This window comes from Aspergillus novofumigatus (genome assembly GCF_002847465.1).
Source record: "Aspergillus novofumigatus IBT 16806 chromosome Unknown P174scaffold_2, whole genome shotgun sequence".
NCBI lineage: Eukaryota > Fungi > Ascomycota > Eurotiomycetes > Eurotiales > Aspergillaceae > Aspergillus > Aspergillus novofumigatus.
This window is the reverse complement of record NW_020194275.1, coordinates 3,168,326-3,194,321: the sequence shown is the minus strand read 5'-3', so window position 1 is coordinate 3,194,321 and position 25,996 is coordinate 3,168,326. Positions and strand designations below refer to the sequence as shown.

At 49.2% G+C, this 25,996-nt stretch overlaps 12 protein-coding genes across 12 annotated transcripts; 7 read left to right on the top strand and 5 right to left on the bottom strand.

The window, feature by feature from the left end:
* The first annotated feature begins 227 nt into the window (after nt 1-227).
* P174DRAFT_510431 (uncharacterized protein) lies at nt 228-1,713 on the top strand. The gene is made up of 3 exons (XM_024831674.1): nt 228-872; nt 908-959; nt 1,021-1,713. The coding sequence occupies exons 1-3, from the start codon at nt 273-275 to the stop codon at nt 1,332-1,334; spliced, it is 966 nt and encodes a 321-aa protein (XP_024686003.1). The 5' UTR covers nt 228-272; the 3' UTR covers nt 1,335-1,713.
* A 319-nt stretch (nt 1,714-2,032) lies between these two features.
* On the top strand, nt 2,033-3,381 carry P174DRAFT_439184 (TVP15 family protein). Its single transcript, XM_024826733.1, has 4 exons — nt 2,033-2,422; nt 2,497-2,612; nt 2,683-2,772; nt 2,837-3,381. Exons 1-4 carry the CDS (start codon nt 2,403-2,405, stop codon nt 3,007-3,009), a joined length of 399 nt encoding a protein of 132 aa, XP_024686002.1. The 5' UTR covers nt 2,033-2,402; the 3' UTR covers nt 3,010-3,381.
* A 789-nt stretch (nt 3,382-4,170) lies between these two features.
* Nucleotides 4,171-4,501, bottom strand: P174DRAFT_439183 (uncharacterized protein). The gene has a single exon (XM_024826732.1). It carries the CDS (start codon nt 4,410-4,412, stop codon nt 4,176-4,178), a length of 237 nt encoding a protein of 78 aa, XP_024686001.1. The 5' UTR covers nt 4,413-4,501; the 3' UTR covers nt 4,171-4,175.
* Nucleotides 4,502-5,507: 1,006 nt separating this feature from the next.
* Nucleotides 5,508-7,069, top strand: sreA (siderophore transcription factor SreA; the record flags this gene model as incomplete). The annotated part of the gene is made up of 3 exons (XM_024825537.1): nt 5,508-5,818; nt 5,885-6,405; nt 6,468-7,069. The coding sequence occupies 3 exons, from the start codon at nt 5,508-5,510 to the stop codon at nt 7,067-7,069; spliced, it is 1,434 nt and encodes a 477-aa protein (XP_024686000.1).
* A 697-nt stretch (nt 7,070-7,766) lies between these two features.
* Nucleotides 7,767-8,954, bottom strand: P174DRAFT_458069 (CapA family protein; the record flags this gene model as incomplete). Its single annotated transcript, XM_024829617.1, has 1 exon — nt 7,767-8,954. The coding sequence occupies one exon, from the start codon at nt 8,952-8,954 to the stop codon at nt 7,767-7,769; it is 1,188 nt and encodes a 395-aa protein (XP_024685999.1).
* Nucleotides 8,955-9,759: 805 nt separating this feature from the next.
* Nucleotides 9,760-11,129, bottom strand: P174DRAFT_458068 (PTH11-like integral membrane protein; the record flags this gene model as incomplete). The annotated part of the gene is made up of 6 exons (XM_024829616.1): nt 9,760-10,109; nt 10,165-10,232; nt 10,282-10,655; nt 10,714-10,781; nt 10,843-10,879; nt 10,938-11,129. 6 exons carry the CDS (start codon nt 11,127-11,129, stop codon nt 9,760-9,762), a joined length of 1,089 nt encoding a protein of 362 aa, XP_024685998.1.
* Nucleotides 11,130-14,238: 3,109 nt separating this feature from the next.
* Nucleotides 14,239-15,239, top strand: P174DRAFT_458067 (oxidoreductase, short chain dehydrogenase/reductase family; the record flags this gene model as incomplete). Its single annotated transcript, XM_024829615.1, has 4 exons — nt 14,239-14,543; nt 14,606-14,915; nt 14,971-15,026; nt 15,074-15,239. 4 exons carry the CDS (start codon nt 14,239-14,241, stop codon nt 15,237-15,239), a joined length of 837 nt encoding a protein of 278 aa, XP_024685997.1.
* Nucleotides 15,240-19,206: 3,967 nt separating this feature from the next.
* On the top strand, nt 19,207-20,673 carry P174DRAFT_109419 (Ras family protein). The gene is made up of 4 exons (XM_024821011.1): nt 19,207-19,539; nt 19,704-19,818; nt 19,891-20,166; nt 20,238-20,673. Exons 1-4 carry the CDS (start codon nt 19,528-19,530, stop codon nt 20,474-20,476), a joined length of 642 nt encoding a protein of 213 aa, XP_024685996.1. The 5' UTR covers nt 19,207-19,527; the 3' UTR covers nt 20,477-20,673.
* P174DRAFT_109428 (uncharacterized protein) lies at nt 20,649-21,371 on the top strand. The gene has a single exon (XM_024821012.1). It carries the CDS (start codon nt 20,871-20,873, stop codon nt 21,324-21,326), a length of 456 nt encoding a protein of 151 aa, XP_024685995.1. The 5' UTR covers nt 20,649-20,870; the 3' UTR covers nt 21,327-21,371.
* A 471-nt stretch (nt 21,372-21,842) lies between these two features.
* P174DRAFT_418372 (uncharacterized protein) lies at nt 21,843-22,506 on the bottom strand (the record flags this gene model as incomplete). The annotated part of the gene is made up of 3 exons (XM_024824686.1): nt 21,843-22,016; nt 22,068-22,180; nt 22,488-22,506. The coding sequence occupies 3 exons, from the start codon at nt 22,504-22,506 to the stop codon at nt 21,843-21,845; spliced, it is 306 nt and encodes a 101-aa protein (XP_024685994.1).
* Nucleotides 22,507-23,549: 1,043 nt separating this feature from the next.
* Nucleotides 23,550-24,079, top strand: P174DRAFT_418371 (uncharacterized protein; the record flags this gene model as incomplete). Its single annotated transcript, XM_024824685.1, has 4 exons — nt 23,550-23,638; nt 23,705-23,857; nt 23,916-24,008; nt 24,067-24,079. The coding sequence occupies 4 exons, from the start codon at nt 23,550-23,552 to the stop codon at nt 24,077-24,079; spliced, it is 348 nt and encodes a 115-aa protein (XP_024685993.1).
* Nucleotides 23,931-25,899, bottom strand: P174DRAFT_439176 (flavin adenine dinucleotide pyrophosphatase). Its single transcript, XM_024826731.1, has 3 exons — nt 25,429-25,899; nt 25,132-25,298; nt 23,931-25,034 (listed from the first exon to the last, which is right to left on the bottom strand). Exons 1-3 carry the CDS (start codon nt 25,513-25,515, stop codon nt 24,416-24,418), a joined length of 873 nt encoding a protein of 290 aa, XP_024685992.1. The 5' UTR covers nt 25,516-25,899; the 3' UTR covers nt 23,931-24,415.
* Between the last annotated feature and the right edge of the window lie 97 nt (nt 25,900-25,996).

Sequence of the window (25,996 nt, the reverse complement as noted above, 5' to 3'; positions counted from 1 at the left end):
CAACGAGTAATTACTGAAGTGTTTATTTTGCATAAGGAGAAAAGTATATCTCATCCAATGTGCTGCGACAGATCAAAAAAACGGAACCATTCAGTCACCCACCATCATCTCGACGTCATCACTGTCGGCACTGTCGGAGGAAATCATCCCCGGGTTTTCCATTGTCAAATTAAAACGCTTGTCGAGTACAGCTTTCAATTTTCCCTGGCTTTTGAACAGCTTGTTGGCCTAGCGAGAATATGCTTCCTATTTGAAGAGAAAATCGGAGTATAATGAAGTACAAATCTCCCGCCGTAGAAGACTGCGAAACCGACGGCAGCCCAGTCCCAGTCGCCGAGAAGCGCAAGCGAGACCACAAAGTACAAGAGACATCGGATCGCGACGACTCAGAGCAGCCTCCAAACAAAGTATCCAAGTCGACCAGTGGAAACTCCAGTTCTAAACAGGAGAACAAAGCGGACCCTAACACCAACAGCGAAGAATGGAATAACGGCAACAAAGGCAAAGAAGACCCAGACGTGGACGAGGATGTGAAAAAGGGCGCAAAACAAAAACAAAAACAAAACGAAGAAGGCGGCTTGGAGGGTGCTGAAGGACAATTTGAAGATGTGGGGCATGTTAAACCCTCGGAATCACCGAAAGTGCACAAGATTATCGAGGACTTTGGCCGGCAGCCACTAGAGGGTACTTCCCTTGCGAAGGAGCCGCTCACTGCGTCTCCGGAGACGGTGCTTGCGATGGTGCTTGACGCGATGTTGAAGTCGCGGCCGATTTCGCATGATCTTTCGCAGCGTGCGGTGAGCAAGCTCATTGACGAAGGTTATCATGATATCCGAAAGCTGGGAGAAAGTACTTGGGAGGAAAGGACGATGGTGCTAAAGGACGGGGGTATAATCGTTATCGAGAGCAAGGTGCTACAAACCTGGGCGATTTGGCGGACTTCGTCAATGGGCAGTACGGTACGCATCCCCTTCCCTTGAGATCCGACTGGTTCTGCCAGTTAGTTGACCACTGTCTTAGACGGTGACCTTAATAATCTTCTGAAAAAAGCTGGGAACGACCGCAAAAAGACCAGAGATTTGATCAAGGGGATCAAAGGATTGGGTGACCTTGGTGTCGATCTCTTTCTAAACAATGTACAAAGCGTTTGGCCTTCCATGACCCCCTTCTTGGATGCGCGCAGTCTCAAGACGGCGGATGAGCTTGGTATCGGTACAGATCTCGAGGCAATCTATGAAAGCCTGAATCGAGACCCAATGAGGATGAGCAGACTGGCAAATGGATTGTCCCATGTGCGGCTGGATAAGAAGCAACGAGAGGTTAACGAAGTTTGATTCCGCATATGAGGAGCTTAGGCCACATTGAGCGCAGTTAAGCAATTGATACCTTTGGGTCTCACACATGTGTTTCAGCCTTCCAGTTTATCCGGAACTGCAACGTCAGTATGAATTGAACGTGGTCAATTTTAGCTCAACAATTCAAGAAAAACCATGCCGCGGGAGAGATATCATTCATCCATTGGTCTCGTAAGGGGAGTGCTTCTACGTTTGACCTTGATGACTTGATCGTTTCATGTTGCGGACATGGTTTGATTCTTCAGGAAAGGGCAATGTCCCACGTACTGAAGAAGATTCCATGACCGGTCTTGAGGAAGAAAGACACAAGGTGGTGGGTGGGCGGTTGCCATGAAATGATATCGGAAACCGTGTTTCTCCGCAGTAATGGTCCGCTATTTAAGCTCACTATCGATACCAGATAACGGCTTCTATTGTGCTCAGTACTGAATCACTATAAAGTTGGATCTGCAACACGAAGATCTACTATCTGATAGCTTTTACTTGTATGTAAAGCCTTTGGCGGCTTGGGCTAGTTGATGTCAAACCTCTGTAGTGGCTCTGTCACGTGAAAATGTCTTTGGCCGCAGTCAGTGGCTGGTAGCTACGGGTGAGGCAGCCACCGTCAAGGGCTTGGCGGATCCGCTGGTTGCGACTCCAACTGGAACCAGGAAGCTCCAAAGCCCCATCCGTTGCTAATCTCCTTGGTTTCCCAACCTCTCCTCCTTTTGATCCTCTTTGTAACCTTTTGACGAGTCTTCCTCGACCATCGCATTATTGAGAACTCTGAGATACATTACGCGATCAACGATTTTTTTTTCACCTTAGGGCAACTGCTTTTTCGACGGCGCAGGCTACGACATTCGAACAGTTTCACCGCTCAGCGACACTGGTGATTTCACAAGCAAGCAGACGAAGCTTTCAACGCTGCCATTCCCTTGAGCGCACATCGCTACAGCCTCCTGCTTCGACCTCGCGATTTCCGATTCGATTCATTATATCTCCTCGAAATCTCAAGTACTCGTTCTCGACCACCGACGGATATACTTCGTGCAAACGTCGTTCAAAATGGACTTCTCTAACATCTTGTATGTCGCTGTACTCTGCTAATCTCAATGCATTGTGACGAGCCCGATTTTTGACTATGACTGACAACCTCCAGCCGGATCGTCAACATCGCAATTGGCGTGATCATGATCCTTGGTGGTATCGCTCAATTCTTCCCTGCGTCGCTAGGTTCCGTAATTGTTGGTGCCTACGTGATCATCTTCGGTCTCGGTAAGTTCCCAGGCAATATGATCTGATTATCAGAGGAGAGTAATTGGTTGCTGACACGGCGGTCTTTTAGTCGTCGGCGGCCTGGAATTGATGCCCACTGTTCCGGATTATGTCTATCGCTATGCGTCTTTCCTCTTCTCGTTCCTGGGACGAGGTGTCTGTAAGTTCCTGAGCTTTCTTGGCTTGGCATTTCTTTTTGGTAGCATTCTGACAAGTATTCTCAGTCTACGTCTTCGTTGGATCGATCCTGCTGCACGGCCACGTGCTGCGGTACATTGCCGGTTCTATCGTTGGGTTCGTCGGTCTAGGATATATTGTCCTGGACTTCATCCCTTCCATCGAACCTCCCTCCAACATGCGTGAGGCCGACCAGGGCTGGGGTGCGGAACAGGTCTAAGCTTTGCGGAACCTGGAACACCTGATCTCCCGGATACTGCGCGATTGCTGTTATTTCGGGTCCTCCAGAAACCGTACTTTGAGCCGCAAGATTGAGAACTTGCCGCATTCCAAGAACGATGTCCCTATAGTGCGCTTGACGATGATCGACGAGTGTGACGATATATATTCGCCCTGCGATTTTAGTGACGTGGTCGAACCAGTATACCCATCTCACTTTGAGTGGAAACGCTGGTCTGAAACAGTCTTGATGTTGTAATCTTTGGAGCTCTTGGTTTTCGTTTGAATTGTCCTTTTCGGGCAGATACCTTTTCTTGTGAACCCTGTATTACATATGTAGATAATATATGGTTGAATATCAGTTGTCATGTGGAAAAGCTACGCTAGCGCGCGCCGTGATTAACAAGAGACAATACTCGAAGCAAGGGTACTTGTCAAACACCAACGCAGATCTTTCACCGACACAAAACCATGCGGAACTTTGCGGGAGGGTCTTAACCTACTCGCCTGCCCTCATCTCCTAGGTGTTGGCGAGTATGATAATGAACTTGGATGCCTAAGCCGTGTCCCGCTATAGTCCTAGCATACCAGCCTCGAAGTATATGGTGGACCCACGGTGTGTGTATCGTATCTTTAACCTCAACAGAACCTCTTGCGGCTTAGCTTGGCTCGCAGACCTTCTGCATGTTTAAAACTCATTAAAAAAGCAGATAAACGTTTCTTGATTACTATTTAACCATGTGACGAATGATAGTATTCCACTGTCGATGGTGACGACAGACCCTGAATGCTTAGGCTACGAATGCCGAGACGTTAGATTAGGTTAGGTAAGAATAATCCCAGAGGGTGGAGCTGATGCGATAGATTAGAAACTCAGCGAAGAGATAGAAAGTCATCTATAGCCAATCAGAATCATTAGAAAAACGCTGACATGAGGGATAGAATGACATTCACCAATGGCAGCAGGAACAAACAGGCTTATTCAATCGCAGATACGCTACTCACCGAAGGGGGAAGGCGCATTCCTCGTAGACCCATAAGACTAGACCAGAACAGGCATCGGTGGGGTCCAGATGATTCGATCCGGGGGAGGAAAAGCAGGCGCAACGAGGAAAAGAAACGAACGGCAAAAATGAGTGAGAAAAAGAAAGCATCAGGAACCATCAGTCAAGAGCACAGAGGGTCGAAAGTGGGAACCGAACATCTGGACCCAACAAGTTTCTTTCTTGAGGTATCCCAACCACTTGGATATCTGGACAACTTGCAGCACAACAGGATCTGTCGTCCCCAGGTGTAGGTAGAGCAGATCCCCCTGGGAGATCGATAACCGATAAGAACAACCTCAGGCAGCAGCAGCACAGCAATAGCAACAACACCAGGCAAACTGTCGTCTTTCACAATCATCTAAGAGTCATTATTCTTATTACGCGTCATCATCATCATCATCATCATCATCATCTCATCCCTCTTGTCATCATCCTCCATCAAATCCGTCAACTCCAAAGCTTCTACTCATTAGCTTTTTATCGTCATCGTGACCGCCTGGGCAATACCCACTTTTTTCCCTTCCGTCCCTTTTCCTCTATCTATCAATCAATCAATCATTTGATCTGCGTTACAAAGTACGTACTTCGCCGTCTAATCAATCAAATCAGTCTATCGATCTCATCAATCTTTCTGCATCTCACGATTCTCCTAGCTTTTCCCACTCCTCATTTTCGCTAGTCTCCTCTTCGTCTTCCCCTTTATCTCTTTTAGTCCCAGTCTCTGCATACCCCAAACTCCCAGCTCCCTACCTGTCACTCTTTCCCAGTGACATTCCATTGCTCGGAGTGGATCGTCTCGTCGCCGATCCTATCTTCTTGCCCTTCTCCCTCGTCTCCCAACCACTTGGCTGCTGCACCTGAGAATTTTCTGTTTATCTGTTTTCGCTGTTTCTAATAGTTTCTTCGCATCAAGCTCTCTTTTCAGTTTCGGACCACTTGGCATACCCTTTATCTGAACGGGCATCTGACAGGATCGGACCACTTGGCATACCCGACTGGATCGCCACCTCGACCTGTCATTCGGATTGGCCAACAAAGCGGACCTTTCGTGGCGGATCAGTTATTGATAATCAGAGTATTGACTCTGGCCGACCTTTCTTTTTTGATCGCTCAACTTTTCGAGACACTTGCGCGCCTTTCCAGCAGTTGTCAAGGATCGACCACTAGTCGACTCCCCTGCACCGCTCTGTTGGGTTTGAGTTGCACTAGCTGCAGCCTCTTTCCACTACGACTTTGCTTTTTTTAGGGGGCATCCTTTTACCTCTTCTGTACTATAATTCTGACCGACGCTTGACTTCTGTGATACCATACATTACGCCTTGGACGGTGGTGAGACGTGCCATCCGCGACACAGCTATCCCGTTTGCCTCGATTGCTACCGAGGAACGGCCGCCTTGCGGGCTGATTCTCGTCCAGAAACAGGAATATAGCCAGGTGGGGTTTGATAGTGGCGATGCTTGCTTCAGTTCCTCAGATGGACTCAGTACGATCGCTTCCTCGGAACCCTGATGTCGTTACGCGGCACCCTTCAGCGGAGGACCTGGACGCTGCCCAACAGCTGATATCTTCGGCCCAAGCTGGCCGGGAACATACCGCGGATCGTCATCGGGACGAGAAGGGAACAGCGCCTGCTCGGTATCAAATGGAAACGTCAATGAATGGACAACTTTGGTCTGAACTACAAAGAACCGCTCCTCCAGCTGAGAAGACCTCGACATCGCCAAAGGCGCAGAAGGACACATCGTTCTTGGGACATTCCTGCAGGTCTGTATATCTATAGACTCCTCAGTCATCCTCTTTCGAGTTCATTGTGTTGACTCTCATTTCTAGTAACTGTGGGACGAAAAGCACTCCTCTATGGCGACGGTCACCGACGGGGGCGATGATTTGCAATGCATGCGGCCTATACTTGAAAGCGAGGAACGTGGCTAGGCCGACCAAGCGCAATCGAATGGAACCGGGCTCTGAAGCGGGCGGGCAACAAATCGGTCCTGGAAATGCTCAGAGCGAATCGGCTTCACAGAGCCACTGTCAATCTAACTCCGGAGGTGGTTCTTGTCCTGGTGGAGGGAATTGCAATGGGACTGGCGGAGCCGAGGGATGCGATGGTTGCCCTGCCTACAACAACCGAGTTTACAAGTCCGCTGCTCGAGGCACGGTTCCCGTCCATTCGTGGAGAGCAACAAATTCAGAGTCCGACCGACCTCTTCCAGGAGCCGAAAACGATGCGGGAAAGAATGGCGCACCGGTTGAAGGAGGAAACACGCTGGTCTCCTGTCAAAACTGCGGGACCACTGTGACTCCACTTTGGCGACGGGACGAAAATGGACATCCCATTTGCAATGCTTGTGGTACGTTGACTCCCCGCCAATCTTGTGATAAACCAAGATACTAACATCCGTTTGTCTATTAGGACTCTACTATAAATTGCATGGTTGCTACCGACCCACGACGATGAAGAAGTCCATCATCAAACGACGAAAACGTGTTGTGCCTGCCTTGAGAGACCAATCTCCCAGTGGAGCTACCTATTCGTCCAACGGTTCGTCTGCGTCGCCGGAGGCATCTCCTGCGGTATTGGCTCACGGTCATGATGACCACTACCGATACTTGAGTTCGGATCCAACATTGCAGGCTAACCATCAGCGACATTTTGCCATTGCCCCGCCGCCCGTTGATTTCACGCACTTCAGTGCTACCGGGAGTCTCTCGTTGCCGCATCACCCTCCCCCTCCGAGACTCCTGGAGCCTGAGCGGCTGAGCGCACCTAGTCATTCTCCCGTTCCACAGTTCGGTCGACGTTCTATCTCCCCCAGCGCTTCCGGCAATGCCAAGAAGCGAACTCTTGCAGAGACCGCATCATCCACCGATACTTCCGCCATCCCGAAGACGTTGGAATCGGGTTCCAACCAACTTCCCCGATCATGTCAACTGCCAACCCCTCTCCCCCGGGCCGTCTCAGCTCGATTTCCACTCTTCTTAACCAGTCAGGCCCGCACGACGAATCCCGCTTAGACCTGTCGCTCGCTGCTCTTAGCCGTCAGCAGCAACACCACAAAGCGACACCCTTGGCACCTCATCCGCCGTCGCAGCCGTTACCCGGCGTGTCTGAACTTGAAAGCCTCAAAGAAGACCGCCGAGCGAAACTGCAGCGTGAAGCGGAGGAGATGCGTGAAATGCTTCGAGCTAAAGAGCGAGAGTTGGCGGAACTGGGAGCGTGATGCGCAGTCCCTTCACTATCGTCTCACATGACTTACCCTTGTTCCTTTTCCTTTTTTCTGTCTTTCTTACACCCGGCGCAAAGATCCACCTCGTTGGCAAGATACCATTTCAGCATGTTTGAACCAGATACACAGGAGTTGTGCAATTCCGGAAAAGCCCATAGCTTTCTTTATCGTCACCTTCTCTCCTGCGACCTGTCAGAGCAACCTCAGCGGAGGCGTTTGTCGTTCCATTTGTTCACCCTTCTTCCACTTACCAATTTCACGATCTCAGCTACTCTGGCGTTGTACTACAGACGGGAGCTCACTGCTATTGTCTTATTTAGATAGATCTCGGTAATCTCCTTAATTCTTATCATGACATCACAATCTTTCTTGTGATCCAGATAACGGTCTGGGTCCCTAATGATAAAACTTGGTTGTATCCCACTCGTCTTTGGGCATGAAACCCTGCGAGATACTGCCAATGACGAGTGTGCATCTCGTATCAGTCAATCCTGCAGGTCCAGTACGACCTGATGCTCTCTCCCTAGATCCTGACGGACCTTGGTCCCCATATCCTCGCTCAACCTGGTAATCTTCCTCTTCACCCAAAGATGATCATCATCGTCCGGATCCAACAAAGTCACCTGGAAACGATCGCAACGAGTGGGATAGATCTCCAGTCGATCCAACACCAACCTGCAAGTCTCCGGGTCAGCTTTCTCCTCATCCTGCTCCTCCCTCACGCAAACCCTCCACACAGCCCCAAGGTCATTCCGATACTCCTCGTTCAACGCATAATCATCCACAAAGTCCCCACACCCGTAGATGATGAGTTTCCGCCGGTACCGCTCGACACCCTGCACATGGTGCGAGGAGTGGCCATGCACAATGTCCACGCCGCACTCGTCGATCAGGAAATGTGCCAGCGAGCGGATCTTGTCCGCCGGCTGCCACGTATAGTTTGGTCCCCAGTGGACGGAGAAGACCTTGAGGGCGGGTTTCCCGGGCGTGTCGGACGAAGGTGAAGTCAGCAGGGTGCGCAAGCGCTCTCTTGTTCGAGTTGAGTAGTCGATTAGGTGGAAGTTGGGCACGACGGCCCAGTCGCGCGGATGGTCTGAGGCCGACCAGACGTGCACGCTGTATGAGTTGCCCGGTTGGTCGTGGTCGTCCTGTGCGTGTGCGTGTGCGTGTCCGTGATGCGCGGCTGCTGCGCAGCGCGGAAGATGCAGGACTGCCGGCCGCCGGCTCTCGTCTGTTGTCTCGCCGGCTCCCGCGAACGCGATCTTGGACTCCTTCATCGTCCAGACTGTCTCGACTAGGCCGTCTGTGCCGAAGTCGAGGGTGTGGTTGTTTGCGAGGCTGGCGTAGTCGATGCGGGCTTCGCGCAGGGCTGCGGCGTTCGCAGGGTGCATGCGGTAGTTGAAGGCCTTACTGGGCCAGGGGTCGTTGGTGGTTGTTGCTGAGGTTTCGAGGTTGATGAGGTTGAGGTCGGAGTTATGGAAGAGTGGTAGCGCGGAGCCCCAGGGGTCGCGGTGGGTGTAGTTGCTTAGGTAGGGGTAGCGCTCGATGAAGTAGGAGACGATGCGGCGTTCGTGGGCGTTGTCGACGTGCTGGGGCCAGAGTTGGTCGACGAGGCGGCCGAGCATGACGTCGCCGACGAAGTTGAGGGTGAAGGTGCGGAGGGCGCTTGGCATGTCGATGGGACTCTTTGTGCTAGTACTGGTGTTCTTGAGCGAGAATTGGCTCCTGAGTGCATGTTGAGTGTGCTGGTGTCTATTGTGCTTGTAGATGGTGGACGGGTCATCATGACATCGACCTGGCGGGCCGATCCGAAGCCACTCAAATCTGCAGCTTTAAGTTGTCGACATTTGAGGGAGTTCATGTCATGATCACACTGATTCAGCGCTGCGTGACCGCATTGCGCTCGGATATGTAGATTCGTCCAGTATAATGGTGGTTGATTCAATGACAGCATGGATTGCGGTGTCATCTCGAATTGACTGATGATTTCCATGCTCGAAACATTAGTGAGTGGTATGTTGACTATCAAAGTTGCTGATCGTGGCGGATAAAGTGCATTGTGGCTGGGTTAAGCTTCAGCTAACTGCTCTTGACTTTGCTGTAGTTTAATTCATGCAAGGATCATCCTTGCTAGTTAGATGTTGAAATAGCAGTCAAAGAGGGCTGCAGCTGCTATATATACCATGATCTGAGTCAACGTTTGTAAAGATTGCTCCGCCGAATGCTAATACTTAGTAAAGAGTAAAGTTGGCAACAGCTTTTGTCTTAGATCTGGAAACGTGAGCGACTCTGGGGCTCCACACTATTCATTATTATCATCATTATAGGAGAAGTCAACGTAAAGTCAACGTCTAGTAGAGAAGACGAGAAAGAGAACGGGGATATATGTACATCGAAGAAACCAGGCTGAGTATAACGAAGAATATCGGTAAGCATCTGGAAGAAATAAAGCTGAACAAACATCACGGCATAAAGCTATTATTGCATCACTAGCCGCCGCTGACTCGTCGACTCATCCTGCTGCGATGACTCCTGTACCGTCATCTCTGTGGTGACCTCAATGCCTCCCGTAGATCCTCGCTTCATATCAGTCGCTTCGATATCAATTGTGTATAGGCCATAGTCTCGGTCCCGCGAGTAGAGTTGAGTCCTCCGTGACCGGTTGGCTGTACCCATCGTCGGTTGTCCCGTGTATTTGTTGTAGCTCTTGGTGGACAGTAGTCTGGGGAAGATGCGGCTGATAAGGGGTCGAAGGAAGGGGAGGCAAGCACATATGATGGCGACATTGCATTCAGCCGCGGTCCAGTAGGCGGCACCTACGTTGCTGTCTGTTGTACAGTTAGAGATAACTTTGTATGCAACGAAGATGGCAAGGAGCATTACATGACGTGTCTGGGCTTTGAGCGACTGTTCGTAGACTCGACAGACGAAGGATACTGGTGATAACAACCCTATCGAACGTAAGCAACCGGCAGACCGTTCCATACAGGGCAAACGCACAGTAAACCAACGGCAAAGACAGCCATGAGGGCAATTTTCTGCATGCGGGGAAGTTGGAGTTGAGAAATGAGTGGCATCGGCATGATAAGCAGCGTCAGATCGGTAGCGATGTTCATGGACGCGTTAAAGAACCAGACAGCTTCGAAACTGAGACAAGACCCGGGAATATCTCGGTCCCAGAACCTTGCTATAGGAACGCAGTTCACGAATGCGCTGACAATAGCCCACGTTGAGTACAATGCGACGATGCCCACCACGGTGTGGCAAGCAAATCGAAACCGGCGGCTGGGAAAGATGCGCAAGTATTGAAACAGAATGGAGAATTTGCTAAAAGCCATACTCGCATTGTAGAATGGAATCGCTATCCAGAGTCGCTATATCAGATATTGTCAACTACCATATTGACGTACGCATCAGGCTGGCAGCACCCACCTTGAGCTGCTGCTTCAGTGTAGCAGTAGGAAGTTTATCGGAATGTATTCCAAGACCGAAATGAACCTCTGTGTGTGAAAGTTAGATCAATGTGTTTCTTTCCAGGGAGAGATACTGCGAAATTCTTACGGGCAACGACCAATGCAAAGTAGACGATGGAAAAGACCTTTTAACAATTCCAGTCAGTGGTAGATTGCAATCGGAAGGCCCAAATCTTCACTAACCAGGGCCACGACAATCGTGTAGTCTTCGCGACCTCTCAGCTTCATCAAGCCGATCCGCGCAAACAGCCGCATCGCAACGATTAGAATCGCCAGTCCGGTCAATACGCCTGTTACCACCACTGCCTGCTGTCCCCGTGATGCTCCATCGTCCTCATCGCGAGATAGTACGAAATGTCCTAACGACCCGTGCATCTCGGACGTGTGAAAAAGAGTGTGTCGTCAAATGAGTGTGTCGCTTGAATACTGCGAAAAGAGTGTGTTGCGCGATTCGAGTAGTTGTTGACAATATCCGGCCTTCTGCAAGCCAGACAAGATCAATCAGATTCCTTGCATAGGTTGTATAGCACTTTCGCTCGGGAAACCCCGTTGAGTGGTAAGGAACGGCCAGGTCAATTAGACCCTATGTGAGAGGAAGGCGTCAAGGAGCATGAGTTTGTTTGTACTCATAAACGACCTCGAGTATGGCATAGGCTAAGGTATTATTTGATTTGGTTGTACGACCTCCTCGGCACTGTTTTCCCCACCCACATGAACCAGAGGCACGGTAGAGAGCTCAATAGTGTTGTCAGATCACTTCCAAATCCCCAAGCGCACGAGTCGGGAAATGCTTGCCATATGTTCGCATTGCCCTGGAAAGCTTTAGTGCTGCTGATCTTCAACCCGGGGTTGCATGCTTTCCACGGAGTTCGCGATAGTGGAGAGTCTAGTAGTAGACCTACAGCAACATGTGTCATCATTGGTTGCCTAGCTCGGGGACTTGTATGGAATATGAAATAACTTCAACAATTCATCTGCTATAGACCACAAAAGTTGACGGCCGTCTTGTATAATTTCACTGTGGAGCATAGTGCCGCAGGATGATGAATCTCCCTTGGTAGAAAATAGCTGTGCTATTACAGTATCCATCATTCTGCGAGGAAGAGAATTATGCGCCTGCAGCACGACTGCATGGTCGAATCAAGGCCGCGTTCTGTGTCGGCGCTATCATGTTGTCACGATGGACTAGTGGATTTGCTGTTCTCCTTGGACATGAAGCGGGGATGATTCTCCAACTGGAAAGAGAAACAGGCACATCGAAAGCTAAGCCAGGTACTAGTCAAACTCCGAACGACACTGCTCGGATCATCGGATGATTTACTACCTTAGTAACTTTGTGCAGTGATTGATAAAACAATGGGGGGTCCCTAAGAGCATCAAATCTACACACATACTCTGTGTATTAGGTACGTCGAAATCCAGAACGCGCTCAATCTAGGACCTGTATGGAGGAAGATATTCGCCGAATTTTTGAAAGGGCATTGCCACCTCATTATCCTCTTTAGGAATGTCTCCTCGAAGCGAGCCTGTCAATCATCGCTAGACTGTGGATCATCGTGGGTTTAGAACGTTTTTGGCGCATGCCTCCGAAGTGGAGCAGGGTACATCTCTATTACGTAGTGCCACTGTGCCAGGGCCAAATGCGGGACTTCTGAATGAGACATGAACGCACGAGCAATGGCAGTCTCTGAATCGACCAGGATCAATAAGGACAATGGATTCAGCTCATCCATGTGAATGATAGACCTACAGGCGATATAGACTCATCCCGAACTAGAATCTGGTCGTGGGGCTTGCGCTAATTTGTAGAAACAGATCAACGTGACCTGCAGTGATCGACCGCCGGACTGTGATGGCGCTTTTCGGTGTCTTGGCACATGGGGAGAAAGGGAATCATCATCCCTGAAAGATATGTCAGGCTCTGGTCGGTCCAACTGTCGTTGCGTGATCGTGCTCCGGTGCGGATAGACCAGCCTCAAGCGTCTGGTATGGATCCAGGCATGGCCGAGGCAAATGATTTGTCGTCTACTCGGTACAACATGAGTCGATGACAGTCTGGCTAGAGACAGTCTATCATGATCGGAACTAGGCCTTCTAAACACCTTGTAGGAAGCGTGATATGGCTGTCCGTGGTGGCTGCGATCAAAGGACATTGGACAGCTTTAGCTTTCGATGACGTCTACCAATACACACCTGCAAGTCGATCAATTACTGATATATCGTTTAGTAATAATAGGGGTATCGGGATCTCAAGACATTCGAGTTCCCGGACTGAGTCCGTAGACCGAGGACACGGCGAAATCAGGCCGTATGTAGACAATTGATGGTGTACAATGGCATTGACTGAATCCGGTGACCTGGAATCAGGTTTCAAAGTGACATTGGTCATTGAAGCAGTTCCGTGTCCAGCGACGTATTCAAGCCTGCAAGTTCCTGGACGCAGAAATAGCGTCGAAGCACTATTGAACTCTATCGGGGGTCCAGCAACAAATGGGGAAATCCAACGCTCGAAGATCCAAATGGATTGGTGATTGGTGATCTTCGTGATGATGTACTCCGGAGTAGTCTAGGGTGGCGCTTGTCAAGGGAATGCTTAGTCTACTCCGTCCTCGATATCTCTTGACCCCACAGGAGAGTGCATGCGGGGTCCAGAGAAGCTGTAGCGATACATACACGAGAAATCGACGCATGTCATATTGTCAAGAATCAATGATGCGGATAATCTCGATGGTAAATTCATAAATGGCTTTGGCAATGCCAACTGTCTTAAGCGAAGTTGAAGCCCTGAGTACTTTTGATGCTGCATAGTCCGTTGGCACTTGTTCCTCATCGCCAAAGGAGCTTAAACCAAGGTAGATGATTGCATTCAGTGTGTTCTATATCCCTAAGATAAGGCTGACGAATACAGCAAGAACTGATGAGATGATTCCCTAAACACCTTGTTCGTCTTCGTGTTTTTTCCTACTCATAGCATTGCTTCAAGATGCTGTCGCCAACCGATTTCTGATCTAAGAGGCAGCTCAGGATACTAAGGAGACATTGTGTGAAGCTCAAATACTCTTGTTGCGATGCAGAGCAAGATCAAGCTCATACACTCCTTTCGGCGTCCTGGGCATGTTTTGACCAAAATCGGGGCAAATCCGATCGGCCAAACCTTCAGCCGACAGACATCTGGCGGAAAATGCGAGGCAGAACAATAGCCCCGCCAATCATTCAGTTCCCCGCACATGATGTGATGCCGACTTTCGGCTTGTTATCTGGACGAAGAGTCATAATACGAGGGCCTCAATTCTCTGTCCTTCTCTTATATTCCTACTCCTTCTTGATCTCTGGACTTCTTCCTGCAGGTTGAAATTTATATATGAAGCACATCAGCAAATCAATAAGCTTCCTCCGATCATTTACTTATTCCTCCGCATTCACCCCTTCGGCTAGAACGAGCATTTTCACCCCTGCATCTCAGACCACTCTTATAAAACGCACAATGGCAACGGCAATGGCAAAGCGCCTTGAAGGCAAGACAATCGTGATTACTGGCGCATCGTCCGGTATCGGCAGGAGCACCGCTAAGGAGTTTGCCCGGACGTCACCGAAGGCCCTGAAGCTGATCGTAACTGCACGACGACTCGACTCTCTGAAACAGCTGGCCGAGGAGATCAAGGAGGAGGTCGGTGATGGTGTCAAGGTACTGCCAGTGAAGCTGGACGTCAGCAGCCCGGAAGAGGTCAAAAACTTCGTCCCGTCCCTTCCAGCAGAGTTTCAAGATATTGATGTCCTGGTGAACAATGCGTAAGTCTTACAGCTGCTCGCTTTTGCACTGCTCTAATGGTGGGATACTAAAATGGGAACAGTGGTCTCGTCAAGGGTGTAGCCAAAGCCCCCGAAATCGACCCTGAGGATATCAATGTCATGTTTTCCACCAACGTCACTGGATTGATCAACATGACCCAAGCCATTCTTCCCATCTTCAAGAAGCGCTCCGATGGTGGCCGTGGAGACATCATCAACATTGGCAGTATCGCCGGCCGCGAAGCCTACCCTGGCGGCAGTATCTACTGTTCTACCAAGGCTGCGGTCAAGTCGTTCACCGATGCCTTGAGAAAGGAGCTTATTGATACAAGAATCCGCATCATCGAGATTGATCCCGGTCAAGTCGAGACGGTAAGGTGTCGGGATCTAGGAGATAAGAACCGAGCTAACATCAAGCCTACTGCAGGAATTCTCAGTTGTGCGGTTCTACGGTGACAAGGCCAAGGCTGATGCAGTCTATGCGTACGACTATCCACTGCATATATGAGAGCTGAGCTAACATATATTAGTGGATGCGAACCTCTTACACCGGATGACATTGCTGAAGTTATCGTCTTTGCTGCGGGTCGGCGAGAAAATGTCATAATTGCCGACACTCTTATTTTCCCAAGTCACCAGGTGGGTTTCCTCCCTTCATACACTCATGTATTTCTGGCTGCTACAGGACATAGCTGACATGTCCAATTTAGGCATCCCCTGGCCATATGTACCGCAAGAATTAGAGCAAAACAGGGTTAGACCGACATTTAGAGGGAGATACCTACTGGCTTCCTAGGCCATCAATTCAGTCAAGATAGATAGCACATTATATACAGCCATGTACATCACAGGTTCAATTCCACACCACCAGAAAAGACTTGGCGGCATAGCACCAACTTCAGTACTCGTTCAAATAAGGTAGTGGTCCTCTTTATCATCCTTGCCCCGTGACGAAGGGTCCTTGAGTTTGGTCCCTACCTTAAACAGGAAAGCGTTTTCAGTCTCGGTCCATGGGCACAAAACAGCTCTGTACCATGGTACATCCACATCCCAGAAGCCCATAGAACAAATCCACATGTCTGGAAACCTTACTGAGCTATCATTTGGCGATACCAGAATAAGCTCCGCCGTCGACCACGGATACTCTCAAACCTGACTCAAATCTTGATAAGAATGAGCAGAGTGGGCGAATGTACATTTACCCTTTTGGGATATGGAGGTGTGTTGATCACCTCGTTTCGATTAGTAAGATAATAGTCCCTTTGCTCGTGTCGACAGACTACTACTACAAAGCGGTGGTGATTGTGTCGTTCGCGAAATTTTAGGTGTATCGGGCCGAGTTATATGCCAGTTCCCCAGACTACCCAGTCCATAGTGTGAGATTTACCGGTCAGCGAGAATTTGCAGGGATAATTGCTAGATTCTGCTGCTTCATGATGATATCATATTATTTCCTTGAGTTCTAAAGGGCAATCGTCTGAAGGGCTGTCTACATGGCGCGTATTGCTTTGGTGCTTCCTATACGCCTTGGAGTACTTGTTGAGTGATGGCAGTAAAGTGCTGCAAGTATCTCCCTGATTTCGACCCCTGCTTGCGTTCTGCCCTGTAGAATAATGAGCTTGCTAGAGCATCGAACAGTCCTAGTTGCCTCTAAAAGCTTTCTAGGCGCATTCATTTGATACAATCGCAGACTTCCAATGACAGGTGCCGGTTGACAATACACAAATAGCGAGAGTCAGAAGTATGAATCAAGGAAGGTGAAAGTGCCGACCAGACGTCATTATCTTTAAGCATATCCTTGCTGTAGTACAAGATGGGGAAGCAATTTTGATGATAGGAGGATGCAATGACTGGTTTGCTACCAGCTCGATGGAAAAAAACTTGTTATCCAAGGCTAACGCACGATCCCTGTCTTAGTGTCCAAGGATCAGGCAATGTATCGCATGCAACACATTGGATCGCATCCTTAAGACGAGTGGCTCAACCAGAATTGTTTGAGGTAAGGAAACTGATGTTTCCTGTGATGACTGAGGCTGTGGAGCTCCTATCTTATCCTCACAACCTCTGAAACGAAAGGCCACGCACAGTGTTTGCCAAGCGATTCGATTTGCAGATGCTTTACCTCAAACTGATGATCATCCCTGCTGGGAACCATCATATTAGGCATTTCGACCTGCCTTAGTTCATCGTTCGTACAGGCGGATTTGACAGTTGGCTCAAGAAATCTTAGCATATCATCGGACAAATGTAGGTGGGCCTGGAGTACACGGATAAATTGCTCTATGGTGATGATCTCTGTGTACTTGCCATCTGTTGGAAAGGAGGGGTATGCCTTGGAGATCAGCATCTATCGTTTCTCCTTCAAGGTGACTTGTCTCATCTCGGTCATTGCAGCAAAAAACGGGCAGCTAGGAGACTTCGTGACTGGTAGACTCTTGTTACCAGTCAACTCGGAAGTTGTCAAACTCCCGATCCCCAAATTAGGACGCTCGACTTTGGGACATTGGTTTGGACGCGGGATGATGCAACGGTATGCGAGCTACTGAAGTGATGCTGACCTTGAAGAAGCGAGGAAATTCCCCTTTAATTGGGGATAACTTCATTGTAGAGACGAATTGCAGCATATGTGGTTTGAATCAAAGAATATGAGTGCCCCGATCACATATCGTCAAATGTCATTCAAGTCATAGAAGCCATCTCGGCTTCCCATGATCCCACGTCTTATCACCAGAGCCCAACGTCAGTTGTGGACAGTCAGACCACAGACCCAAGCAATCATATTCGTAGCGAACTAGCAATGGGCCTAAGAGAAGTGGAGGCGTGGGGAAAACTCTTCCCAAGACATCGGGCTGGTCTCTTATCATTATTGGTCTAACTGGTTCGCTTCCTGAATCTAGATTGCGACTAAATGGCTAGCCGCGAACAGGTCTTAAATAACTGAACGGTGTTATGTGTTCCTTAAGGGACAAGAGGTGGTGAAACACACCAGACTGTTGCGCCTGAGGTTAAGGCTGAGTTTGACAGTTTTTTCTCCAAACGCTCAGGAACGATGACCTCATTCGCGGGTTTTCAATCGACCTGAGAGAGATTTTTTCGGATGTCTAAGACTCTGGGCCAGGCACCTTGCTTTCTTCTGCAGCAGACGCAACCAATTAAGTGTGACGATTGTAATCGTTTTCCTAGATTCGCGTCCTCAACCCAATATCGCTCAAAATCCGTAATGCTCGACGGTACACTACCGATGCAATGATCTGGGGTTCGTCGTTGATTCGCTTTTTTTGGTGATATCCCGGCAGGGGGAGTTCATGGACCACGGGCCGGAGAAAGCCAAACAAATTCAATGGCTAGACAATCGCATTATTGATGGGCGTGGCTATTGATCCTTCATTTACAGGACTTGTGAACGCCATACTTCTAGAACAAGACGAGCTTGTAAATGACGAGGGAAAATTGCTTTCCTCACTTACCTGCTTTCCTAGCCTGTAGATAAGTAGGAGACATCGAACTTAGGCTAGATAGTCAGTAAGAATTGTGTAGTTAGTCATTTAGTTAATAAGCATATTGAATTGAAAAGTATCCAGTCAATGTCTGCGCCGTTGGTTATCTATTATTTGTTGATGGAGCTTAGATGGCTGGGGATATATGGTAGCGGTAAAGTGTACGGAGTACTGATGGCTAAATCAAGATTTGGATTGCTCCCGTTTGCGTTGGCATGAAACACTTCATCATCTGCAACGTCTTTTTGACAGCTCCATCTTGATGCTGTGGTTGAGAATTGTGATTGAGTTCTTATCCATCACAATGGCACAGGGAAGCGGCCAGGAGTGGCTTTGTTTGCGACATCAGCAAACAGCTGTACGTAGTAGCTGATTGCTACCTCGTTAGGTGGCCCATCTATCGGATGATACTGTGGACCCTACGTACCTTACTCCATACGTCGTTACTGACACGGCCAGCCCACTTAATACCACGCTCATCCCTCCAAATGACCCATATTTGACCAAATCAACCCCTTTTAACTAAAGGACACAAGTTGTTATTGTTATTGTTTATTACTGATATTTATTGTTATTATAGTTGGCTTCATATTAATATCGCCTAGTAATGTTATGATGATCCATTATTGATTTGATGGCCCATTTGCTACTTAGGTGTAGACACCTCCATCCACAATCACCAATCATCCAATCCTCTCCCTGGTCTCACTCACACCTTTACAGGATCGGGAACTCAAAAAAAGGTGCTACAGAGTTACACTTGCAGACTGCTTTATTTCTCGCTTTTCCCAATTTTTTAATGCCCTTTCCTTCATATCCTTTCCAATCCTTACAAATTAATTAGGGGGACAATCTGACAAGGCAGTCCAAGGAAAGATTTTTTTGCCTTCCACCACGAATTTCTGGATTCCTTCTTTTCTGGGACTTCCTCCCCTATCTGATCCCCACATCTTCCTGCTCATCTTTACTCCCCTTAAACCACCCTCTCCAAATCTCCACCCGTCTTCCTTCTAAGCCCACACGGAACACTTTTTTTTCTTGCAAGAAAGTTATCATCATCATCTCGACTCTGTTGAGTACGGAGTAGAGAGAAACTTTGCCCAGATACTCTAGTAGGTAGCACCACCGTTCGGAAAGCCGGCGCGCAACCAATTCCCTCCCGATTCTGTTCTGCAGAGTGCAGACTGCACAAACCCCTAATCCCCCTAAATCATCCTCTTTCCCAACCCCAGTTGGCGACTTTAAGCTTGGCTTAGTCGCTACTAGAGTACTGGACCCGCCATTGCTGTGGACTGTTCTCCAGGCGTCTTCGCTCTGCGCGGAACTCCCGACAAGCTGGGTCCCGACTGTTGACCCTTTTTGCAAAAGAAACTTGTGCTGCTACTTTTTCGACCCGCTGACACTGCTGCTGTTGGGATAGCTTCGATCGTTGCTCTCTTTTTCCCCTTCCATCCTTTCCAGGTAACTTCAACCTAGACTTCGCCGTGATGGCTTCAAAGGTACGCCGATCATTCGAAAATCCTGTTCCCTTGTGTCGCTCGCCGCCCCTTTTCCCTCTCAACATCACCGCAGCGCCTCCATCCCTGCGTATCACGCCTTCGATCGCCACAGGTTCCCAAGAAATGAAATGTGTCACAAATGACTGACAGCTTTTCAATTGCAGTTCCTTAGAGAGTACAAGCTAGTTGTTGTCGGCGGTGGTGGTGTCGGAAAGTCATGCTTAACAATCCAACTGATTCAGAGTCACTTCGTCGACGAATACGACCCAACAATTGAAGGTAGGTGGCTCCTTTGGCGCAGTCATTGACGACTTGAGTGCTTACCAACATATTTCTTTTCCTATTGTATAGACTCGTACCGCAAGCAGTGTGTCATCGACGATGAGGTCGCTTTGTTGGATGTCTTAGATACTGCCGGACAGGAGGAGTACTCGGCGATGCGTGAACAATACATGCGAACTGGCGAAGGCTTCCTCCTGGTCTACTCGATTACGTCTCGGCAGTCCTTCGAAGAGATTATGACTTTCCAACAACAAATTCTGCGTGTGAAAGACAAGGACTACTTCCCTATCATCGTGGTCGGTAACAAGTGCGATTTGGAGAAGGAACGAGCCGTCTCTCAACAAGGTAGGCGATCCTCCGGAGTTTTCCTCTCACTCGACCTTGGCAATATACTGATTAGGCCATCTGCTATGCAGAGGGCGAGGCTCTGGCCAGGCAGTTCGGTTGCAAGTTCATCGAAACGTCGGCAAAATCCCGCATCAACGTCGAGAACGCTTTCTACGACCTCGTGCGCGAAATTCGTCGTTACAACAAGGAGATGTCGTCATATCCGTCTGGTTCTGGTGCGGCAGGCACCCGTGCCCCTGAAGGCAAGATGGATGTGAGCGAGCCGGGCGACAACGCTGGCTGCTGTGGAAAATGCATTATTATGTAATTGGGTCGACGTTGCTTTACGTGGTTACCAGGCGCGCAGGTCAATATGGAGGAAGGAAGTCGCCAAATCCGACTTTGAATGAAAGATAAGAAAGAGAGAGAGAGAGAGAGAGAGAGAGAGAGCTATGCTTGGCTTCAGGAGATGAAAGCCGAGACTGCGGTGTGGCCATACACCTGCATCTGTGACTTTTCGTACTGTACAAGGTTCGCTATCAGGTGATGTCTGCTCTCAGCATGAGGTTGTCATCGTCTCCATGACCGTTCGATTCCCCCTTTGTTTCTGTTTAGTCTTTTTTTTGGAAAGATTGTTCTCTTGATGAATACCCGTTCCCTTGGCACAATGAGGGATGAACCTGTCAATAGATTGTGCATTTATATAGGTACATGATATTGTCATGGTTCACATCTTGGTTCTCACTCGCGCAGCATCGCCGTTTCTTTTGTTCTTTGTTTCTTATGTGACCATCAGGACGTCGCTGTCTCTTCCGTGTCTTCGTTACCTATTCCTTTGCCATCGGATCCGTCCTCAATTTCCCCGGCGTCCCCTGGCGTCCCCTGGTGCCCAATTCCCTTCTAATATTTCAACCATATGCAGCGAACATGGTCCTTTGCCAAACGCTTCTTCAGGAGGACTACGCCTTTCACCTTTCCATTTTGCTTTTCAGCCTCTGCGATTCTACATGGATGCTCCTCTCTCTTATTTCCCCTTGATGGCATGTTTTCTATCCATATTTCCTGCATATATCCTTGTCGACTACAAGTATTTTCTCGCTTTAGAAAAATCCATGGGACTTCTAGAAGAAAATTGGTTCATCGGAAAGACAAGGTCAAGTCCAGGTATGGATTCTTGAGTGGTTCCCCTTTAATTGGCATAGAACATCAAAGTAAGATCAGCGTTGTGCCTTGAGCGGAATTGTAAAGCGAGGACTGGTGATTTTCCTTTTTTGGTTAGAAATACCACACTCTCCAAGAGTTGTGGTCATCTGATATGACGTCTTGTGTACTCCTCTCCGCCCTCGCTCTAACCTCCAGCTTAATCAGTCACAGCCTCTCCATAGCATCCTGCATGGCAGTGCAGAAATCAACAAACTCCCCATGCAGGATCCCCTGCACAATACTATATGTACATGTCCATGCATTATGCCACGGAAGCCCGTTGCGCTCAGAGACAGAGCAGAACTAGATTTGAAACTAAAACAGCCAAGAGATTACTTTACTGCGCAAAGCAAAGCGACATTATCGCAAGGGTTGTCGTTCTTTGGGGTCCTCAGATTGATTGCTTAATACTGGCCAAAGTGGTGAAACCTGACAGAGAACTAACCATGAATGCGTTACTGATGTGAAAAACTGCCATTCATTTGCTCCAATCAGAGTGACCTACTTTCCAGTCGCCTCCTCGATTTACCGGCCATTAAGGGGAGAGCGGATGGGACGACGGACCTTGTTTCTTTCCTCGATGTCGCGGGCACTGAGGCCGATGTCGTTTTGGCCGAGACTGGCGAGGAGCCGAGGTTGACATCGAGGATTCGACTCATGACTTCCTGGGGTCTGTCAGTCGGCGAGCTTAGGGGGATCTGTGGCTGTGAAGCTACCTGAATGGTCCCCTTGAAGGTGACCTCTTGCTTGTCTGTATGAGGTTTTCCTGTCCATTCCATGAGGACGATGGTGTATCCTTCGATTGGAGAATCCGGACCATAAGGGCACCCTACGCAGCAATGTCAGCAGCCTTGAGCGTCTTGTGTGCCTTGATTCTCATACCTGGGACAGTGAGCCATTGAAGTCGCGGCAATAAGAAGGCTCGAGGACTTCACCTTGTGGTTGAGAATGATTTGAAGGGAAGCCGATGTGGATGAATGTAGGACAGGAATGTTCGGGTGCACATGTCGTCCAATTTATAGATTTTGCAAGAGCGTCGGAGGCAGGGACCTGGCATCTCTCTTTCTAGTGTCCCGGAAAATTGGGCCAAAGGAGCGACCTGGTCCTCCGAGATGGGCTTCCCTGCTAACACCTACATGTTTGCGCTTTGAACATGACGCAGGGGTGGTATATCGGAGGGAATTTATGGAGCAGCGGCCAGAGCTCCATTCAACATGAGACATGGCTCAGTTGAATCTACACCGAGAATTGAGGTGACGAGTGTTCTGGATTCTCATAGACTAGCCATTGGGAAAGCACTTCGTGCAGGTCTCTCTACTGCCTCAAAGAGCTGGAGGCTCTCGCCATGTCCTAAACGGTTCATGACTGACAGTGACACCTGCGATTAGTTGCCATCATACAAATCTGCGGCTGGCTAGGTCCTGGTCAACTTCTTTCCTAGATCGACCACTCACTATTGCAGTGACCTTGACCGAGGAGCCAAGCTCCATTGAGCTAAGCAATGTTGGCTTGACTTGGTTGACCAACGAATAAAGCATCATTGACTGGACAATGCGTTTCTGTACACCTACTCTCAGCGGCTGTCATATCCGTACTTCCTTCTCCTAATATGCGTCCCTTGACCAGATAGATTGGTTGCATATTGCTCCGGTGGGATGAAGTTGCTTGCGGCTCGAGCGGATGCATGGTCCATGATTGAGACCAGATACTATAGAGGGAATATCAGGCTTCCAGCAGGCATGCACTAATGGTACAAACATGGCTCTTAGGTACATGGGGCGATTTCCGCGGTCCTTCAAGGCTTGGCCCATCTACTATCTTGGCTTAAGGCGTACAAGCGCAGGCTTGGCTACAGTTCATTCCCCAGACACGCGGGATGGATGGCGCATGCCACTATTTACCCATGAATGGTTCATTGGCAAATTTTCAACATGTGTCAAGTTTCTCTGCTTGATTGGTTGCTCGAGTATGCCTAAATGCGCTTATTTTCTTGTCATTCTATGGGTCCTGCCTAAGACGTCCAGTAGATTAAGGGCCTGAACGAAGAGGCGCAGCGCACATAGCCATCAGACAAAGAACCCCAGACGTGCAACATATGCAAAACTTGATATCTACTTTATTTTGCCTGGACGCCTAATATACAAAACAATCATCAGTCCGAGAGTATCTGGCTCAGCTCTATTGTCTGAAACACCATCATGTCTACTACACATATCTTCGACACATACAACGACAGACACGACACCCTGACACTCAATCGGAGAATCTCAGGCCAGACACTACACGAGTGAGCATCCCCATACACTGTCACCACTTGTTCAGCACTAACACATCCAGAACCCTACCTACCCAGGCCGAATTTATTCTCAGAGCAAAGACGCCCAAGCGACATCAACGACCCCAAGGAGCTCAAATATCTGGCCAAGAATCCGGAGTGGATTGACTGTCCCTTCTGCCATGAGCGCGCTTTGTCCAGGGTCGAGACGAAGAGTAACGTGGGCGCTGCGTATGTCGAGTCATTTCCTCGCGTTTGTTACTGTCCCTCTATACTAATCGATGAGCAGAGTTGTGTCCACGGCAATGAGTGCTGTCTCCGTGCTGGTTGGTGCTGGTCCTCCGTGGGGCGGCATGCGTTGTTTTACGCATTATTCCTCGAGGTGTGATCGCAAAGCGGCTGTCAAGTTACCATTCCAAGAGCAATGCAGATGTTTTTAGTCCGGAATGCTAAGAGTTAGATGTTGATTGAATGTTCATTTCGTCGGAAATGCTGCAATTGCACTAGGCGACGGTATGGTATTCCGCTAATATCGGAGCAGTTGCTATGCCTGGATGTCGCCAGGCCAATGCTGAGAGATGTTCAGAGAAGGATAGCTCACGCGAGTCTAGCAAAGTGAGATGGATCCTATACTTTGACATCTATTCATTATATTATTACCATCAAGGTCAATCACTTTTTTCCTTTCTAGGAACCAGTCCAATGTTATTTGCCACATATGCAGAATTTATCTATCAGCCAAAGATTGTACACGCAAATGTCATCCTGTGAATGTAGCCTGTAGTACCTTTACTCCGACTCAGACGGAGGGTCCAGCTCATCCTCCCGAGACACCTTCTTGCCCTGGACGTTCTCCTCCACCTCCGCAATCACCGAGTCCATGAAGGCCTTGTCAGTTCCGACCAGAGTGACGGTGTTGCGCTTGTTACCCCAACGAGGGTAGCTGCCGACTTTGACGCCGTGCACACTGGCCCGGGCCGCAAGGTCCGTCAGGTACGGCGCGACGGCACTCTCAGGGAGCGGGGTGCTGAAGAGGTAGCGGTAGATACCTTTGCCCTCCGGGTTGACCAACCGTGGCAGCAGAATGGGCTTGAGGTGCTCGAGGAGGCGCTCGAACAAGCGAGGCACGCCGGGGAGGACATGCACGTTACCGTTGACGACGGCGATGGGCACCCACATGTCGTCTGCAACGAAGAGGGCTTGTGATTCCGCGGGGAGCTTCTCGTCGTGCGGGAGGTAGACCATCCGAAGCTTTGCGGTGAGGCCGGGGGATGGGGTATCCCAGTCGAAGTGAGGCTGCATGGGGTGAGGCTTGGAGAGTCTCTTCATACGCTCGAAGGCAAGTGTGTGAAGTTTGAGTGGCAGGTCGAAGGCCTTGGCTATCGATTCGTAGGTAATGTCATCGTGGCTTTTGAGGAGCACGCGGTGAAGAAGTTAGCTTTGAACACTCGCAATACTATATTGGGGAAGACGTCAAGGAGGTGGAGGTGAGGGCGTGTACGGACGTTGGCCCAATGCCTCCACTGGTCACAACAAAGTCGTAGTTGTTGCTCATCCGCCTCACGGCCTCAATGATCTCGCTCTCATCATCGGCAATGACTTCCACCCGCTTGAGTTGGATACCAAGAGAGAAGCAATATTTAGCAAAGAAGGCCGAATTGGTGTCGATGGTCTGGATTCGTTGACATAAGAAAGCTGTTAGCTATTTCCATAACTCCGACCCATGGGACTTCTTTGCAAAAATGTCTGCTAGTCTTGTACTCCGACCCTCCGCAGAACAGAAAGATATAACGAGGTCTCACCTTTCCACCGAGGACTTCATCACCAATGATCAGACATGCCGCCGTGTGGATGGTCTTAGATGAATTGGGCACCACGGATGATGTCATGATGGAAGACGGTTTGCCGGATAGGGGGGAGAATGAGGCTCGCGAGGCGATCGGAGCGATAGAGCTGGTACTAAGCAATGGCCGGGAGATATGGCGAGAAAGCTGATTGAGACGATTTAACATGGAGAAGGAGGGAAAACGCGGGGAGTTTGCGGGTTGAGAAGAGTCCAGGCTGCGGGACATTCAAGACGATTTTATGAAGGCTCAGAGAGAGCGGGGTGGGGAATCTCCGATCATCGCACTCGCGCGCTCTTCATTATCGTTTGCAAACGGGGAGTATCTTTCTTTCAAATCATCAGTTTTGCAACCTTAGACAGTCTTTCCGCTCCCTGTGCAGACTTATCAAACAGGCGCTCCATCTTCCCCGACTTTATCTGTATCGGCTGTCTGTCTTACTTTCTCTCTTCTCCCAGCAATATGGTGAGCTCCTTCTGCCCCGCATCATGCCTTTCTGCGAGGAATGCTCTGCTGATGATGATAT